At 44.3% G+C, this 17,972-nt stretch overlaps 1 protein-coding gene across 2 annotated transcripts; it reads left to right on the plus strand.

Moving 5' to 3' along the window:
• The first annotated feature begins 798 nt into the window (after nt 1-798).
• TCFL5 (transcription factor like 5) lies at nt 799-17,628 on the plus strand. 2 transcript variants are annotated; one of them, XM_068987571.1, is made up of 6 exons: nt 799-1,475; nt 2,402-2,588; nt 2,866-3,028; nt 5,493-5,739; nt 7,627-7,768; nt 16,960-17,628. In XM_068987571.1, exons 1-6 carry the CDS (start codon nt 799-801, stop codon nt 17,080-17,082), a joined length of 1,539 nt encoding a protein of 512 aa, XP_068843672.1. In that variant the 3' UTR covers nt 17,083-17,628. The 2 variants fall into 2 exon arrangements, with proteins under 2 accessions (XP_068843672.1, XP_068843673.1); XM_068987572.1 differs by having other exon boundaries at nt 5,496-5,739.
• The last annotated feature ends 344 nt before the right edge of the window (nt 17,629-17,972 follow it).

Below are 17,972 nucleotides of genomic sequence, written 5' to 3' on the forward strand. Positions count from 1 at the left end.
CCCAGGGTTAGCAAACCCACAAGGACAGAAAGGAGGTTAGTGGGTAGGGAGTGCTAATGGGTATGGGGTTCTTTGGGGTGAAAATGTTCTGAACCTGACTGTGGTGATGGGATGTGAATACACTCCCCCCGAAGGGCACACTTTAAAAGGATGAACCTATGTGGCATGTGCACCACACTTACACTGGCCAGTATTTGCGGCGTGCATTGATTACAGGAGCGCTGCCTGTTCTAGGACGAAACCGGGCACCGCGTGTATTTATCTACCTGACTGAGTTTTCACCTAGGCACAGACTGCCTCGTCACATCTGTACTTTGGGTTGCTGTCTCACCTGTTTGCTGTTCGGTCGCACGGAACCCTCGTGTCCCGAGAAGGGGCTACCCGCACAGCACCCCGTGGATCCGTGAACTCGAGGAGGTGCGTTGCTTGGAGAGGGACCTGCGCCCCGATACCCGGCAACGCCCCGGGTAGTCTGCTCCTGCGACACTGGACTACAGTGGTCTCGACTCGCGGACTCGCGGACGCGCGGACCCCGGCGGCTCCGCCCCGCCCCCTTCGCGCCCTCTACCTGCGCGCGCAGCCCAGGAGGTGGAGCCGTGGCAGGGGCGGGGCGGGGCGGGCGGTTGGCCCGGCCGGGCAGCGGGGTGGGGCCGCGGGGCCGGGGCGGGGCCGCGCCCGGGAGGGGCTGCCGTTGCTGGCGGGCGGCGCAGGCGCGCTGCGGCCGGCGGTTTCCGTGCCCCCGCCCGCCCGGCCTGGCCCCGCCGGCCCGCCCGCGCGCCCCCCGCCGTTGGCGCCGGCATGTCGGGCCCCGGGCCGCGGGAGCCGCCGCAGGCGGGCGGGCCGGCGGGCCCCGAGGGCGCGGACGCGGCTCTGGGCGAGGCGGGGCTGAGCTTCACGACCACCGACCTGAGCCTGGTGGAGATGACGGAGATCGAGTACACGCAACTTCAGCACATCCTCTACTCGCACATGGAGGCGGCGGCGGCTGACGGCGAGCTCGAGACGCGCCTCAACTCGGCCTTTCTGGCGGCGGCAGCGCCCGGCGCGGCGGCGGGAAGCTTCGCAGCGGCGGGGGGCGCGGCAGCGGCGGGGAGCGCGGCAGCCGCGGCGGCGGGGGGCGCGCCGCCTGTGTACCCGGTGCTGTGCCCGCCCACGCTGACCGACGGCGGCTTCGCAGGCGCCAACCAGTGCCTGGGCCACATCGACTTCCAGGAGCTGCGCATGATGCTGCTGAGCGAGGCGGGCGCGGCTCCCGCCGCCGAGAAGACTCCGGGCGCCGACGGCCCGGGCCCGGGCGCACCCCGGCCCAAGGCGCCCGACGGCGCCGGCAAGGAGAACGCGGAGGGCGCGCCGGAGGCGCGGGCCAAGTCGGCGGTGCGCGTCCGCCTGGAGGACCGCTTCAACAGCATCCCTGCCGAAACCCCGCCCGCCGCGCGCGGCGCGGAGGCCGCGGAGCCCGGCGTGGCGCTCAACAAGTGGGTGCATCCCCCGGGGAGCGGGCCCTGCCGGGTGCGGGTGTAGACCAGGGCCCGGTGCAGAGAAGCACCAGCCTCGGTCTGGGTGTAGACCAGGGTCACATGCAGAGGCCAGCGGCCTCCGTGCAGCTTGCATCATAACAGGGAGCAGGCCACAGAGGGCCTGGGCCCGACCTGAGACATTGTGTGCTCTGTGCAGGCAGAGTGAGCAGGTCTTGCGTACACACCCCATAGCATTTCCTTTATGGTGTGCACTCTGCGTCTGCACGTGGAAGAGAGATGAGTTAAGTGCACAGATGCTCCTGAGGATCAAGGCTTTTTCCCCAGATCGCCTACCTAAATGTCAGGAGAGGCCTCCGCTTCCTCTTGCATTGACTCAGGCTTAGGCTGACCTCACGCTGTGCCGGTGGAAGGAGAGAGGTCATGTTGTGAGGCTTTGCGTGAAAAGCAGCTTCCTCCTGCAGCCAGACTGCCAGCTCACAGGCACTCTCCCAGCCACTACTGGAGGGGAGTAGCCTGTCTGCTGGGGTGTCTCCTCAGTTTTCTGACTGTCCCCACCCTGTAGTTTTCCCCCTATTTTGCCCATAGTCGTCAGATTTTGGAGGATGGCAAAAACAAACAAACAAACAAAAACCCACCAGAGATTGGTGTCAGAAGTGGGATGGGAAGGGAGTTGTAACTGAAAGATGACACACAGCTTCACCTTGCATTGTGAAGAAGATAGTTTGAACTTGTCCCCTACAACACTAGTGGATAATTGTTTTATAGAGATTTCCATGATGAGGGGCCTTTCATGGTAACAGAATCTGTTATCTAGAAAATCTAATGTTAACCACGGGAGTGTGATAGTAAGTGATTGTGGTGTTTCAGGAAACTTACCTGCCACACACACTTCACGTGTTTCTGGGTTTCTTTTGTCTTGGCAGTTTGGTTACTCTTATTCGCCATCCATCCGAACTAATGAATGTTCCTCTTCATCAACAACAAAACAAATGTACAACATTAGTGAAAAATAAAACTACTGCTGCAACTACTGCTTTGCAATTTACATACCCTCTGTTTACTACAAATGCTTGCTCTACTAGTGGAAATTCTAATATTTCACAAACACAGGTAGGGAAAATAATTTGTAAAGCTTTGCTCTTTTGTATTAAAAGGATAAGTTGTATTTTAGTTAGGTCCCAAGGATTTTTTTTTCCCTTTCATTAAGCTCAATAACATTTTAAAATTGAGAGTATTTATGTGGTTCAGGGATACTTAAAAATGCTTAAAAGTTCTTCAAGTTCATATGAATCGTTTTGGTGTTATTTCTGTTAAAGTGCATTTTATTTGTGCATAGAGAGGAGATTGTCGCATGTTGATAAAGTTCTTATTGCTTCATTTTCTCCAGACTTCTAGTAACTCATGTTCTATACTCGAAACTGCCAAGCATCAGGATATTGGATTGCCAAGAGCATTTTCTTTCTGTTATCAGCAAGAAATTGAATCCACTAAGCAGACTTTGGGTAGTAGAAACAAAGCTTTGCCTGAGCAGGTTTGGATTAAAGTAGGAGGTAAGTGATAAGGCAGAAGCTGGCAGATGCTTTCTCTTCCTGCCTGAGTTTTGCCCTTGATGTTGGGCGGGTTTGTTTGGCCATGGGTGGGAGAAGGGGGAGGTGGTTTATAAATGAAATAATCTTGGAAGTCTGCTTGCATTTTAGGAACCCTTTCCTCCCTCTGCTTTAGTCACCTCACTTTGAACATTCATACCAATTTTGAACATTGAGTTTATACTTGGCCTGGAAATATTCAGTTTAGAGGCTGGTTTTTCTTAACAGTAACCTCTTTAAACAGAAAAATGATAGACTTATGTACATTTTTCGTTACCTTCAAGTTGCTGACAGATGTAAAGTTTTTTTTTTTTTAATTTCATACTTCATGAATGAGGCATGAGTCTGAAATCTGCTCAGATTTTAGGGGAAGAGGAACTAAAAAGCTTCTTGATGAAAGTGAAAGAGGAGAGTGAAAAAGTTGGCTTAAAGCTCAACATTCAGAAAATTAAGATCATGGGATCCAGTCCCATCACTTCATGGGAAATAGATGGGGAAACAGTGGAAACAGTGTCAGACTTTATTTTTGGGGGGCTCCAAAATCACCAAAGTTGGTGATTGCAGCCATGAAATTAAAAGATGCTTACTCTTTGGAAGGAAACTTATGACCAACCTAGATAGCATATTAAAAAGCAGAGATATTACTTTGCCAACAAGGTCTGTCTAGTCAAGGCTATGGTTTTTCCAGTAGACATGTATGGATGTGAGAGTTGGACTGTGAAGAAAGCTGAGTGCTGAAGAATTGATGCTATTGAACTGTGGTGTTGGAGAAGACTCGTGAGAGTCCCTTGGACTGCAAGGAGATCCAACCAGTCCATTCTAAATGAGATCAGTCCTGGGTGTTCTTTGGAGGGAATGATGCTAAAGCTGAAACTCCAATACTTTGGCCACCTCACGCGAAGAGTTGACTCATTGGAAAAGACTGATGCTGGGAGGGATTGAGGGCAGGAGGAAAAGGGGACAACAGAGGATGAGATGGCTGGATGGCATCACCGACTCGATGGACGTGAGTTTGAGTGAACTCCGGGAGTTGGTGAAGGACAGGGAGGCCTGGCGTGCTGCAATTCATGGGGTTGCGAAGAGCCGGAGTGACTAAGCAACTGAACTGAGTGGTGGTGGTTTAGTCGCTCAGTCGTGTCCGACTCTTTGCGACTCCATGGACTGTAGTCCATCAGGCTCCTCTGTCCATGGGATTTCCCAGACAAGAATACTGGAGCAGGTTGCCATTTCCTTCTCTAGGGTATCTTCCTGACCCAGGGATTGAACCCACGTCTCCTGCATTGCAGGCGGATACTTTACCAGTAGCACCACCTGGGAAGCCCTGGTGGGGACAGTCTGCAGATGGGCAAAGGATTGAGTTGGGAGCAAGAGGCCATAAGGTGATTCAGAAAATTTTAGACATAAAGAAACTGCTGAAGACAAACTTTGCTTACCTCTGATGTTAACTCTCAATCCATTTTTCCTGGGAAGCATTCTTTTTCAAGTTATCCAAAAATAACACAGCTCACACAGTGTGCTTTCTGAGAGCTGATGGAGACAGGATAGTGACTGAGTGCTCCTGCTTTCTCCCACACCAGTGATTAATTTTTCCTGGTCATTGTGACGTTGTATGTGAAAGTATACGTTATTTGTAAGGTACAAAGGTTAATATTAAAATAGTTCCTGTACTGACTATTCAGCTTAAGAAATAAAGCATCACCAATACTTGTGAATTCCCCTGTATGTCTTTTTAAAAGTTATCCCCATTCTGAAATTTGTGTTCAGCAATTCTGTCACTGTAGAAGATTTGGCTTTGTATGGCACCTTGGGAATGCTCATCACCACTTATATTAGTTAGACCCCTGTTTGATGGGAAATTGACAGGTTTCTGTAGCACAAGTCACAGCTGTGATGTGATTACTGGTTTTGTAGGGAGAAGGAATCTCATTTGTAAGGTAAGGGCATGTTTAACCCTAAACCACTTAGGTTTTGTCCTCTTCTGAACATTGCAGCTATAGTATCAGTTGTCATTTTAGAATAATTGCATATCAAGAAAATCTTCTGGAGAAAATATTTCTGGGTTAAAAAGAAACCCCAGATTCCATCCTGAATATCAGGAAAATCAAACAGCTTCTTGGTTTCTTTATTCAGAGATGACAGTTAAAATGCCTCTTGATTTAAAGGAGAGACCTTTAACAAGCTCTGTTGATCACATAATACTCAGTGTATTTTAATTTGGTTTATGTTCAGTTTTATAGTTTGAAACCTGGAGCTCTGTGCCAGCTGCCCCTGTGGAATTTCTGAGGCTTCCTGTTCGGTTCTGTGTGCTCCTTACCCATTCATGTTTACATCTTGGATTGAAAATACTGAAAAATATATTCAGCATTTACGAGGGTAAGTTAAGAAGAACTGAAAAATTAAAATACCACTTTTTCCTTCTTTTGCAAAGAAGAAGCGCTATGTAAACAAGCCATAAATAAGAGGAATCGGAGTAGGATACGTCAGTTGGACACAAATGTAGAACGAAGAGCCCTTGGAGAGATTCAGAACGTGGGCGAAGGCCCCACGGTGGCACAGGGGGCTTGGCAGTCAGCAGAGCCATCGCAGGCCGCCCTTGGTGAGCAGACCCAGAGCGGGCCGCAGGGGGGCCGGTCCCAACGCAGGGAGAGACACAACCGCATGGAAAGAGACCGGAGGTAAGGCCCGAGCGCCGGTAACATAGGGCTGTCCCGGATGCCAAGCAGGTGGCGGACAGTGCTGGTGGCAGGCAGCCTGTTGTAGAGAATGGGGGTGTAGCCATTTCTGTGTTCAAAGGGAGAGAGAGCCGGCAGGAGTCAGCGGCCACTGTGTTTTGTGAGGTGGGAGTACTGACGACGACCCCCAGGCTTGATGATTCACTGGGAACACTCGTGGCTCTGGTCTATTTTGGACAAAGAACCCAGCAGAGCCAGCACAGGTGTGTGGGGAGACGGCCAGGGGACCAGGCACCAGCTCCCAGGAACCCCTCCCAGTGGAGCCATTCAGGATGCCTGTCAGCCCCAAGCCATGGGAGTGTGTCCCCAGCCAGGAGAGTGGTTGAGAGACTCGGGGCCCTGGGATCCTACTGTAGGGAGCTGACTGTGGGGGCCTTCCTTATCGGCCGCAGCCAGATCCCAGACCGCCGGAAGGAAAGCTGGTATTTGACATAAGCCGTGTTGTTTGCACCCACGGCTTAGTCACGGGGTGGTGACTGGTGGTGGTGGGATCCCCCAAATCTGAGTTTCAAGGTGCCGGCCAGGGTCACTGGTCACTGAGTCACTCAGTTTTGTTGGGTTCTTCTAAGAATGTTGGAGAAGGAGGAGGTTACAGCTTATGTGAGTTGTTTTTATCTGTTGATTTTATTTGTGCTGTTTTGCATAGATCCAAAGGTGATTACATTTTCCATTGCAGCTGGGGTTTTACGTGATGATTCCCTCACATATAATTACCTTAGTCATTTGTTGAGTTCTATACCAGTTTCTGTTTTAGGCTCAAGAACTAGAGCACTGAGCAAGACATATATTCATCTCTGTACCTACAGTGTTGGACTAAGGCAATTTATTTCTTTTTAAAGGGAAATATTAAAGCTAGGCAGCTAGACACCTTCCCTAAATATGCGTCCACACATAACTGAACTCACCGTGAATTATAATGGGCATTGTTCCCACTCTGACATGTATTTAATAAACATATACTGAGTACCTACCATCTGACAAAAAGCCTTTTACTTACTACTACCTGTTGACAGTGAAGGTTTGAATTCTTCCTCTGCCATTTCCTAGTTTAACAACCTTCTTCTTGTTCTTCTCATCTCCTCCTAAGTTCCTCGTGTATGAAATAGGTGTTTGAAATGGGACGCCAGCATCAAACAAGCTGAGATGTTGGGCCTGGTGCCTGCGGTTACAGAGCATCTAGTGAATTCCCACTGTTACTACCTTACAAAGTTTCTCTTACATTCTGAGTGTACACATGGGAAGATGAGCAGTAAGGGCCATATTGTATAAGGTGTTCCACGTCAGCTCGTGTAGCACTGAATGTAATTCATGAAAGTTAAAAATAGTCTAAGAGTGAGGCTCCAGTAATGTAAATCATCTCTAAAAAGACCAGGTTTGGGGACATTAACAGGCTGGTAGTCTGTGTCCTAAATGAACTGGGACCCCTTGAAGAATGAGTGCTGTGAAACCTAGCTTGTGTGAGCTCCTTGGCACCTAGCGGGCAGGTGAAGGCGTGTTGAGTGAAAGAACATTCTGCCCAGAAGAAGCACATACACAGTTTTGCTTCTGGTTTTGGGGCTTTGGGTCCATCCTTGCTCTAGAGGCTTGGAGCTGGCCCTTGGCATGTACCCCAGGAGAAGTAAAGAGGAGAGACTCTCCAGGGAGCATGACAAGGCTGAGTTGGCCCCCAAGGGGGCCTGGTGCTGCAGAGGGGATCCTAGTGGGGGAGGAGCTGCTCGTAGTTCTCAGTGGCTGAGCTGGGAGCTAATTCCTTGAGGAAGTTAGGTATTCATTTTATTCCCTTGTTCTGCGTCAGCTTTTCGATGTTATTAATTTGGGTTTTGACCATAGGCGCAGAATCCGCATTTGCTGTGACGAGTTGAACCTTTTAGTCCCGTTCTGCAATGCTGAGACCGATAAGGCCACGACTCTGCAATGGACCACAGCATTCCTGAAATATATTCAGGAAAGGCATGGAGATTCTCTTAAAAAGGTTAGTATCTAGGCCAGGAGACTTTCAATCCTGTAAATGGATCAGTATTGCTATTTATCCTTTTCCTCGAAGATGTCCCAAACTGTCCTTTGTTTCCTGGACTGTAACATCAGATACTGAGCCCAGTGTGAGTAACGCCCTGCTTGTTAATGATGGAATTATCTATTATCAAAGTACAAAGCACAGCCTGGGTTTGTCCACTAACCGCAGAGCGTAAGCCTGCATTGTCAGTTGTCAGCTAGCAAGGAGACACCCGCTCTGTACAGTGAATTGTTTGAGGGCTCAATGGGGTTTCAGAGACAGGCCTGTAGGGTGTGAATTTTTGCCCTCAGAAATTGTTGTGAAAGAGATAAAGCACAAATAGAAACAAAAAGAGGCAATTCAGTGTCAAAAATAATCAAACAGTCTGGTTATCAAACGTGTTGAGAAGGCAGAGCAGAGAGACCCTTGGGCCTGGGTGATGGAGGACTATGCGGGGGCCTGCGGCAAGCATCTCAGTTTCTTGGTACAGCGAGTGCCTCAACCTTGACCCTGTCTGTTGGGGCTGAGGAGCCATTGATACCTTGCGAGCCAGCGTGGCTCCTGGTGGGACCTAATGCTGGATGTTAGTGAGGGTCCCACCCACCCCCTTCCTTGGGGTTTCAAATGAGAGAATGTGCCTGGCAGTGGCTCCTGTGCTCTGCCTCAGGGGACCTTGGGTCCAGGTGCCTGCCTCAGAACTTGAGGTAGGGGCAAGTGGTTAGTGGAGAGCACCCTGGTTTTGCTGCTGGTCCCAGCTGTCGTGCTGCTGTTGACCAAGCATAAGTCTAATAAGAGAACTGAGCTGACATTGGTGTAATAAACGGGGAACCATTTCTAGATCATGGGGCCTGAGCATGCCCCCCCCACAGCCAGCCTTTCAGGCTGAGTGCTGAGAGTTTGTCTTCTCCATTTCCTCTCCTGCGCCCATGTGCATTTCCATCTTGTGAGTTTTGTAATTTCATCAAGTTCCTTATTTTCATTGTATATTTCTAATTGCCTTTTAGATTTGTGCTAATTGGATTATTTATGGTTATTTATAATGTGGTTATTCTGGTTATTTTTTTAACATTATTTTTTAGCAATATACTTGGTTTATTGTAATAAAATAAAGCTTTTATGTTTAAAAAATGAATTTAATGGTTGGCTCTGTGTACCTTGTAAATGGTGAATTATTATTCATATGATTGATTCAGATATGATGATAGTGTTTACAACAACCAAAAGAACTTAACTGTCTCTATATTCAAAGATTAAATAGTTTAAAGCATATTAATGTTTGTGTGTATTAGGTTTCCTGAACATTTCTGAAATTTAATTACATTGAGTTTGTAAATTATTTCTGTGTCGGATTACAGGACCCATCAAAAAACAGGCTGAAGTAATATCAGTAGCAATTTTGGGGAGAATTAGACTGGAAAATCCTAAACCTTTGTGTCGTTACTGTTTCCTTAGTGACATCCCCCCTCACACTTACATGAACATTTTTGTTCTTTAAGGTAAAATACATAAAAGTCTTAAGTAATTTGCCAAGATTATTTCAGTATACATCTCATCCTACAGCCCTTTCTGGATCACCAGGGAAGTCCAAGACTCTGCTTTTTAAGAATAGTATTTTGTCTGTTTTATCTATCCTATTTCTCACATTCTGATCTGTAAAGATGGCAGTTTTTAACAGCTTGCAGAGACTTCCATTGTGACCGCTTATGTAGTCAAATTTTTAAAAATTCTGTGTTTATTTGGAAAGTACATGCATTCTCTGTTTGGTGAATTCCGTATGTTTATTAGGTCAAGGTTACGAAATATGGTTCAGGTCTTTCTTAAACTATTTAAGGTCCTCTCTTGTCTGTCACACCTGTTGTTCCGAGAGCCCTCGTGGCATTTCCCACTGTGATTCACCTGTCCTGTCTCCTTGGGTCTCTCACGCAGCTGAGTGTTGGGGCACCTCCTCCCACTTGGGCCCTGAGGTTTGTCACCCCTCTTGATTTCATTAACCTTTTGCCTTTAATTCTCTCCTCTCTGTCTATGGATGACACCAGTTTTCTTCCTCTTCCTAACTTCCTGATATAATTTCTTGACATGTAACTGTAACAATCTTTCTTTTTCTTACTAAAAATACAGAATTTATCATTGGCATTCTCCTACTTACAAATGTAATGTGAATATCAAGTTTGACTAGGTGTCATTTCAAGGTGTCTGATGAGTTGTAAAAATCCCTTAGAACTCAATTGTTTCAATCAGGTTTTGTTGAAATAGATGCTAGCTGAGCCAGCCAGAGTGCTGGTTTACCTTTGGTGCACTCGAGGGCAGAAGAGGTCCACTTGTCTCCTCTCTCACTGTCCCTCCAAGTCCCCATGAGTCAAGACCCAGGGGCTGTGTGAGAGTCTGGATTGAGCTATACCCGAACTCTGCTTCCGGCAGAACTATTGAGAATAAAGATGGCTACCCAGAGGTAGTCTGCTCATTGTGTGAAGGTTGTTTAGAAAATCTCTTGAAGAACTTTCTTACATCTGAGAAATGATGACTTCTGGTTAGTTATTCTCAAAGGTAAACTCTACCTTCTCAAATATAGACAAATATTTTATATTTCGGCTTGGGGTGTCAGAATACAGAAAATGATTAAACCATGGTTCATTTTATATTAAGATCCACTGAAAATATTTTAAATATTGGGGGGAAAGTTAGAGTATATTTATGTACAGCTATAGCCTCTGAGCGTAGGTGGTTGTTGCAAATGGCAGGTGGCCTTGGTCAGGCTGGCCACCTTGGTCACCGCTTGGTCAGGTGGAGTACTCCAGCAGCTCCAGATGACTCGGAAGGTAGAGCAGTGGCAGCAGACCCAGTGCTTACACTTCCCTTCGTGGTCATGAATTAAGTGTAAATCTACTATAGTCCAGCAGCAAAAAGACGACACGATTCAAAAATGGGCAGAGGACTTGAATAGACATTTCTCCAAGGAAGATGAGCAAATGGCCAATAAATACATGAAAAGATGCTCAACATCACTAATGATCAGGGAAATGCAGATCAAAAACACTTTAATGGATATGAGATACTAGTTCACACCCATTAAGTGGTGGTGGTGGTGTTCAGCCTCTCAGTCGTGTCCAACTCTTTGCAACCCTGTGGACTTCAGCACACCAGGCTTCCCTGTCCATCACCACCTCCCAGAGCTTACTCAAACTCATGTCCATTGAGTCGGTGATGCCATCCAACCGTCTTGTCCTCTGTCGTCCCCTTCTCCTCCTGCCCTCAATCTTTCCCAGCATCTGGGTCTTTGCCACCCATAGGTGTGGCTATTACAAAACAAAATAACAAGTGTTTGTGAGGATGTGGAGAAATAGAAAACTTTGGGATTGCTGGTGAGAATGTAAAATGGTACAGCTGGTGGTTCTTCAAAAAGTTAAACATAGAATTACCATATAATCCAGCAATACCACTTCTGGGTATTGTAAATACCCATGAGAGTAGAAAATCAGGGACTTGAACAGGTACTTGTATACCAGTGTTCATAACCACATTATTCACGGTCACCAGAAGATGGAAACAATCCGAGTGGTGGAGATAATCCAATCAACAGGAGAATGGATAAGCAGAATGTTTCTACAGCCAATAGAATACTATTCAGCCACAAAAAGGATGAAGTTCTGACACATGCCTCACAACATGAATGGACCTCAGAAATAGGATGCTGAATGAGAAAAGATGGACAAAAATACAAATACTGTATGAGTCCACTTATATGAAGTCATCTGATTCATATAGTCAAAAAGTAGAATGGTACTAGAGGCTGGGGTAGGTGGATGGGGAGTTAGTATTTAATGGGGACAGAGTTTCAGTTTGGAAAGATGAGAAAGTTCTGGAAATGATGATGATTACATAACTTTGTGAGTGTACTTAAGCCACTGGATTTTACACTTATGAATGGTAAAAATGGCAAGTTTTATGTTATATATATTTTACCACAATAAAAATATATAAACCTAGACTTAATTGTGTAAGAATACTGTTCTTTAAAAAACAAAAACAAAAAATGGAAATGCATACACGCACAAAAATGGAGAGACTGGAATAACGAACTTCTGTGTCCCATAGCTCAGCCTCAGGCATAACTTCATCCCCATCCTCCCACCCTCACCAAATTATTTTAAAGTGTTTCCAGATGTCACAGCACTTCATTAGCAAATGTGTCTCTAAAAAAGGAAAGTGCTGGTTAAAAGCACGACTGCATCATCATCATCTTCCTTAATCTCAATCCCTGTCCAGATTTTTCTGGCTCACAACTGTTGTTTTACAGTTGACTTATTTGAGTCAGTATCCAAACATTGTATTTGGTTCATAGCTGTTAAATATCTTTTAATATGCAATGGCTCCCTTTCCTATTTTCCTTACTGTGTTTTAATTGATGAGGTTGAAAGTCACTGAATGAAATTTGGGTCCACTCGCCCACACGCAGTGAAGCCAGTCTACTGACACCAGGCTGTGGTGAAAGAAAGGGGCAACATTTATTGCAGGTGCCAAACAAGGAGTCTGAGTGGCTTATGCTCAAATGACCCGAACTTGTTTTGGTGCCTGCAATAAATGCTGCACTTTCGTTCACCGCAGCCCGGTGTCAGTAGATTGGCTTTACTGTGTGCAGGGGAGGGGACCCAAATTCTGTTCAGTAACAGATTTTGGCACCCAGATGCAATGGAAATCCCATCTGGGTCACCAAAAATTGTTAAACCAAACTTGGGTCTGCTCACCCATGCGCAGTACTACATGTCATGATTAGTTACACTCTGTGACAACATCAGAGAATTTTTTTCCGTATAATGTTTTTCATGTAATTTAACATACTAAATAATGTCAATAAGTTTAATATTTCCTCCCTGAGATACCTCAGGAGTCTTCTGGAAAACTCAGAGTCAGCTAGGGAAGGAAACTTATTACAACCTGTTCTCAAAAGCAGCTCAATATTCCAGGAAAACTTTGCTCCCTTAACAGAGAGGGAAAATCACATTGAGTCTTGCACCAGCTTACTTTTAATAGCAAACTTCATTTACTTAATTCATTTCAGTCTAATCTGAGCCCATCTTGACCACATGCAAAACTCTTTCCTTAAGATTCTTTTTCCACAAACCTTCCATCACTTTCTGTATCCATGTTAGTTTGTCCTTTATTTTTTTCCCATCCAGAGACCAGAAGCTCTGGGACAAAACTGTTCTCCCTTTACCCCCTGAACAAAGATATTTCCATTTTTTTATATCTTCTCTCACCGACAGTGTATATCCTACTTGCTTTACGCATTGAAATCCTTCCCTTACTACTTTTAGAAGCTTAATTACATATGTATTACAATTTTAACCCTTAAAAACTTTAATCTCTAGTGAAAACCAAGAAGCAAGTAATCGAACTGTTTCTTTACATCAGCATGGGCTTCCCTGATAGCTCAGTTGGTAAAGAATCTGCCTGCAACACAGGAGACCCCAGTTCAATTCCTGGGTTGGGGAGATCTGCTGGAGAAGGGATAGGCTACCCATTTCAGGATTCCTGGGCTTCCCTCGTGGCTCAGCTGGTAAAGAATCCGCCTGCAATGCAGGAGACCTGGGTTTGATCCCTGGGTTGGGAAAATCCCCTGGAAAAGGGAAAGGCTACCCACTCCAGTATTCTGGCCTGGAGAATTCCATGGACAGTATAGTTCATGAGGATCACAAAGAGTCAGACATGACTGAGCGACTTGCACTTCACTTACAGCAGCCTGTTTTGATTGGCCAACATACAAACATTCTGTAACCTCTAAAAGCATACGTTTTCCTACAACTTTTCAATTTAATGTGGTACAGGACGTGTGTCTAATAAGCCCGAGCATCTTTAGTTTTTTTTCTCAAAGAAGATGAAAGAAGGTGAACTTAGGCTTGTCCAGTGATCAGTGTTAATGCTCAGAAGATCTGAACTGCTTGTCTGGTACCTGCAACAAACACTGTACTCTCCTTCACCACACCCTGGTGTCAGTAAATTGGCTTTACTGTGCGTGGGCAAGTGGGCCCAGATTTGGTTCAGTGACAGTTTCAGTGACCCAGGTGGATCCTGTCCAGCAGATGCCTGAGCACCTTTTCTCAGGGGCAGGCCCTTGCCACCGACTGGGCGTCCTTGGCCCATGGCACTTCTGGGAAAGGAAAACAAGGTGCTCACATTGGCGGGTTGAGTCGTCTTTGGTAAGTAATGGAACTGATATGTGGTGACACCAGAATATTCTTCCCTATCACGTTGACTTCAGCTGCAGAGGAGCATTCATTAGGATTTTCCCTTTTGGACTAAGTAAGGCTTGGTCATGTGACTTTGTCTCTGATGGCCATTAGTTAGGAACTCCCTCTTTTGAGACTAGGGAATGAGCCTTGAGAGTCAGGTTTGCTTTGACTTGTTGATTTGCTTGGTATTTGACAACACTAGCCATGAATAATTAAGTGTGAGTGATCAGTGCTCTGTTCTATCTTGTAGTCTAAGGTGTATTTTACAAAACTGGTAAATGTTCAACTATGCGTCTATAAAAGAAAAGTGTTTTTTTTTTTAAACACCACATGGCCACAACATTCTTCATTCAAACTCTAAGGAAAATTGGTTAAGATGAAACTGCTGAAATTCTGAAACTGGTTCTTTTTTGCCTATCAGAGAAAACTGGCTTAGATATTTTCTCAATATCATGACCCTCAGAGATCAAAATATTCCTAGGAGAAACCCTGAAGTTATACCTCTTAGCATGTTCTTGAAATGCAGACACAACTCACATTGCCTGTGACTTTAGTTGTGGGTTAATTAGTAGAACTACAAATCAGAGGGGGAAGAGAGAAAGAGCCTTTTTAAAATCAAGTAAATTCAGCTTATCCCAACTGTTATGAAGTTTTATGTTTGCTGGGTGAGTTACCATGACACTGGTGGTCACGATTTCCTATCTTTTCATTTGCATTTTGTTTGTTGTTAAAACAGGAAGCCTTTGGGACCTTTAGGGAATTCTCGGACTTCACCTTTTGTTTTTGTCCTGCAGGAATCTTGTTCTATGTGTATGTGTGTTTGCATTTGTCTTGTGTGTGTACCAGCCATGGGAACTAAAGCTCATTTCTCAAATGCAGCCTTTTGTGGTACGTTCTCCAGAATTGGACTGCTTTCAGTCACAAACCAATAAAATGTACAAAAAATGATTTTCCTTTTAATATGGCCTGGCCATAATACTCTAGATTTAGGGAAAAGATGGCTTGCTAATGGATACCTAAGTTTTGCTACTATTATACAGCTTAGGGTGGTTTTATAATAGAGATAGAAAATGGGATAATAGTTATAAACTGATAAGTTTTGTATTGAAATACAAGCTATGTGATCTTTGGATGGGTAATATCTGTATAATATTATCATAAATAATAAAATAGAGATAAATGGGATAAAAGCTTTCAGATGAACTCCTTAGGAATAATTATAGTTTTTCCAGATTTTTGGTAACTTGAAACTAGTTTTGCTAAACTAAGCTGTGTGACAGAAATTCATTTAAGGTCTAAGTCATTAAGATGACTATTTCATTAAATGTCTATTTCATTAAGATGAAATAATGGAACATTGATTGCTGGACAAGTCTAAGTTCACCTTTTGTCTTCTGAGAGGGAAAAAAAAATCTTAAGCTATTTGGGCTTATTAGACACATGTCCTGTACCACATTAAACTGAAAAATTATATCATAGGAAAATATATGCTTTCAGAGGTTACAGAATGTGTTCTTAAGTTTGCCAATCAAAACATGCCGATGTAAAGAACAGTTCAGTTACTTGCTTCTTGGTTTTCACTAGAGATTAAAGTTTTTAAGGGTTAAAATTGTAATACATATGTAATTAAGCTACTAAAAGTAATAAGGGAAGCATTTCAGTATGTAAAGAAAGTAGGATATTCACCCTCAGTGAGAGGAAGATATAAAGAATGGAAATATCTTTGTTCAGGGGGTAAAGGGAGAATAGTTTTGTCCCAGAGCTTATTGTTTCTGAATGGGCAAAAATAAAGGACAGATTATTATGGATACAGAAAGTGATGGAAGGTTTGTGGAAAAGGAACCTTAAGGAAAGAGTTTTGCATGTGGTCAAGATGGGCTCAGATTAGACTGAAATGAATTAAGTAAATGAAGTTTGCTATTAAAAGTAAGGAGGTGCAAGCCTCGATGTGGTTTTCCCTCTCTGTTAAGGGAGCAAAGTTTTCCTGGAATATTGAACTGCTTTTGAGAACAGGTTGTAATAAGTTTCCTTCCCTAGCTGACTCTGAGTTTTCCAGAAGACTCCTGAGGTATCTCAGGGAGAAATATTAAACCAATTAAGATTATTCAGTATTGTATATTACATGAAAAATTCTCTGCTGAAGTTGTCATAGAGTGTTAAGTTCTCACAACATGCAAAGCTTCATGTTGGTGAGCAGGCTCAAGCTGTGGCCTGTGGGACTTCCCGCCTTCTGCATCTCATGGACCTGTAGCTTTTGTTTCCTGGAGGCCTATGAGCCTCAGGTTGTCTGCTTGTACTCGCCTTCTCCTTTTGTAAGCTTGAGACTGATACAGCCATTAAAACTGAGGCCTTTTCTAAAGCATTTAGAGGTAGAGTGGCATTAACTTGACCCACAGCCAGTAGGATACTGGGGAGTCACCTCAGTCTGGCTATCGCCATACCCAGTACTGAGCACTTAGCAGCAGGGGGGTGGAGACTGTAAATGCCCCTGGCAGGAGGGGTGCATAATGGTACACAGAGTCTGTGTGGGGTGGTGGAAAGTTCTGGAAATGCAGAGTGGTGATGGTTTGCACAAGAGTGTGAACATACTTAATGCTACTGAATTGCACACTTACAAATGGTTAAAATGGTAGAGTTTATGTCTGTGTTACCACAATGAAAATAAAAAATACGGGTGCTTTTTTGAATATCAGAAGGGTTTATAATATGGACTGGCATTTTGAGAATCTATTGGAAAATGAAATAAAAATACATGTAAAGGTAACCAAGGAAAGTGTTTGAATCCCCATCTTCATCCCCTTACAAGATGTGACATGTATTTGTGACACCGTAACTATATGTTTTGATGTAGTTTAGCTCTTAATGTCAAACTTTTGTGTTTTTGAAAATAGCAGTTTTCATGTCTGTGCATACAGTACATTGATGGTCATGTCTTGATTTTAGGAATTTGAGAGTGTATTTTGTGGTAAAACTGGCAGAAGGCTAAAGTTGACCAGACCAGACTCCCTGGTGACGTGTCCTGCTCAGGAGAGTCTACAGAGCAGCCCAGCTATGGAGATCAAGTGACTGGATGTGAACACTGGTTCCTGGGCAGTAGACAGCAGCTCCTTTGTGACACGCAAACATTACCTTGGACCCTGGACTTCCGCTCTGATAGTCTTAACTTGAGAGGGACGTGTCTCAGCTCATGGGACTCTAATGTGGACTTTGAAAGCCCATTTTGTAGAAATATTTATCTAGAACAAAATACTTACCCATTAATGTCCTCTTAGACCTTTTGGGGATGAAGACATCTCGACAATTAGTAAGTAATTATTCAATTATCTGTCTGATTCCATCATGTTTTCTTAACATGATAACTTAAAAATTAACATCCTTTGTAATTTCTTTAGTCTTAAAAGGTACATTGCTTTTTACTTATTTTATTTACATTTTAGATATGCCCCGTTAGCAACTAGAACGAGTTAAATTGTTCTTAACTGTAAGTAGTTTGGGAATTTTATTTCTTTCGTTTATCACTTCCCCTTGTAATGATTTCCAGCTGGACTGAACTATATTGCAAAATGCAGTCCTCTTTCATGCCTTTTTGCTGGAAATTTTCCAGAGACCTCCTTTAAAGGTACTTTTGTCCATAAATGAAATATTGTCACAGTAGTATTGCTTCAGTGCCCTCATTTTCATAGAGTCATTACTTTCTGTGTAATAAACTGTAATGTTTGGAACTGAGTTTTTCAAATGAATGGCTTTATTTGTTACAACAGATAATCCCAATAGGCTTTAGTGCAATACAGTCACTTTCAATAAATACTGTCAACAGAGATAGTTAAAAGTTTGTGCACAAAAGAAGCAGGTAAATCAGACGAGACCTTTGTATGGAAGGGATACGGTACATTAAATTCTTTATTTTTTTTTTGTAATACTGTGGCCAGTCATTAATCTGAAGATTTCATGTGTCA

The sequence above is a fragment of the Capricornis sumatraensis genome, chromosome 15, assembly GCF_032405125.1.
Source record: "Capricornis sumatraensis isolate serow.1 chromosome 15, serow.2, whole genome shotgun sequence".
In the NCBI taxonomy this organism is placed as follows: Eukaryota; Metazoa; Chordata; class Mammalia; order Artiodactyla; family Bovidae; genus Capricornis; species Capricornis sumatraensis.

Coding starts and splice junctions, on each gene's coding strand:
- TCFL5 (XM_068987571.1), top strand. CDS start 799: ATGTCGGGCCCCGGGCCGCGGGAGCCGCCGCAGGCGGGCGGGCCGGCG. Junction 2,589..2,865: donor CTAATATTTCACAAACACAG/GTAGGGAAAATA, acceptor CATTTTCTCCAG/ACTTCTAGTAACTCATGTTC. Junction 3,029..5,492: donor GGTTTGGATTAAAGTAGGAG/GTAAGTGATAAG, acceptor TCTTTTGCAAAG/AAGAAGCGCTATGTAAACAA.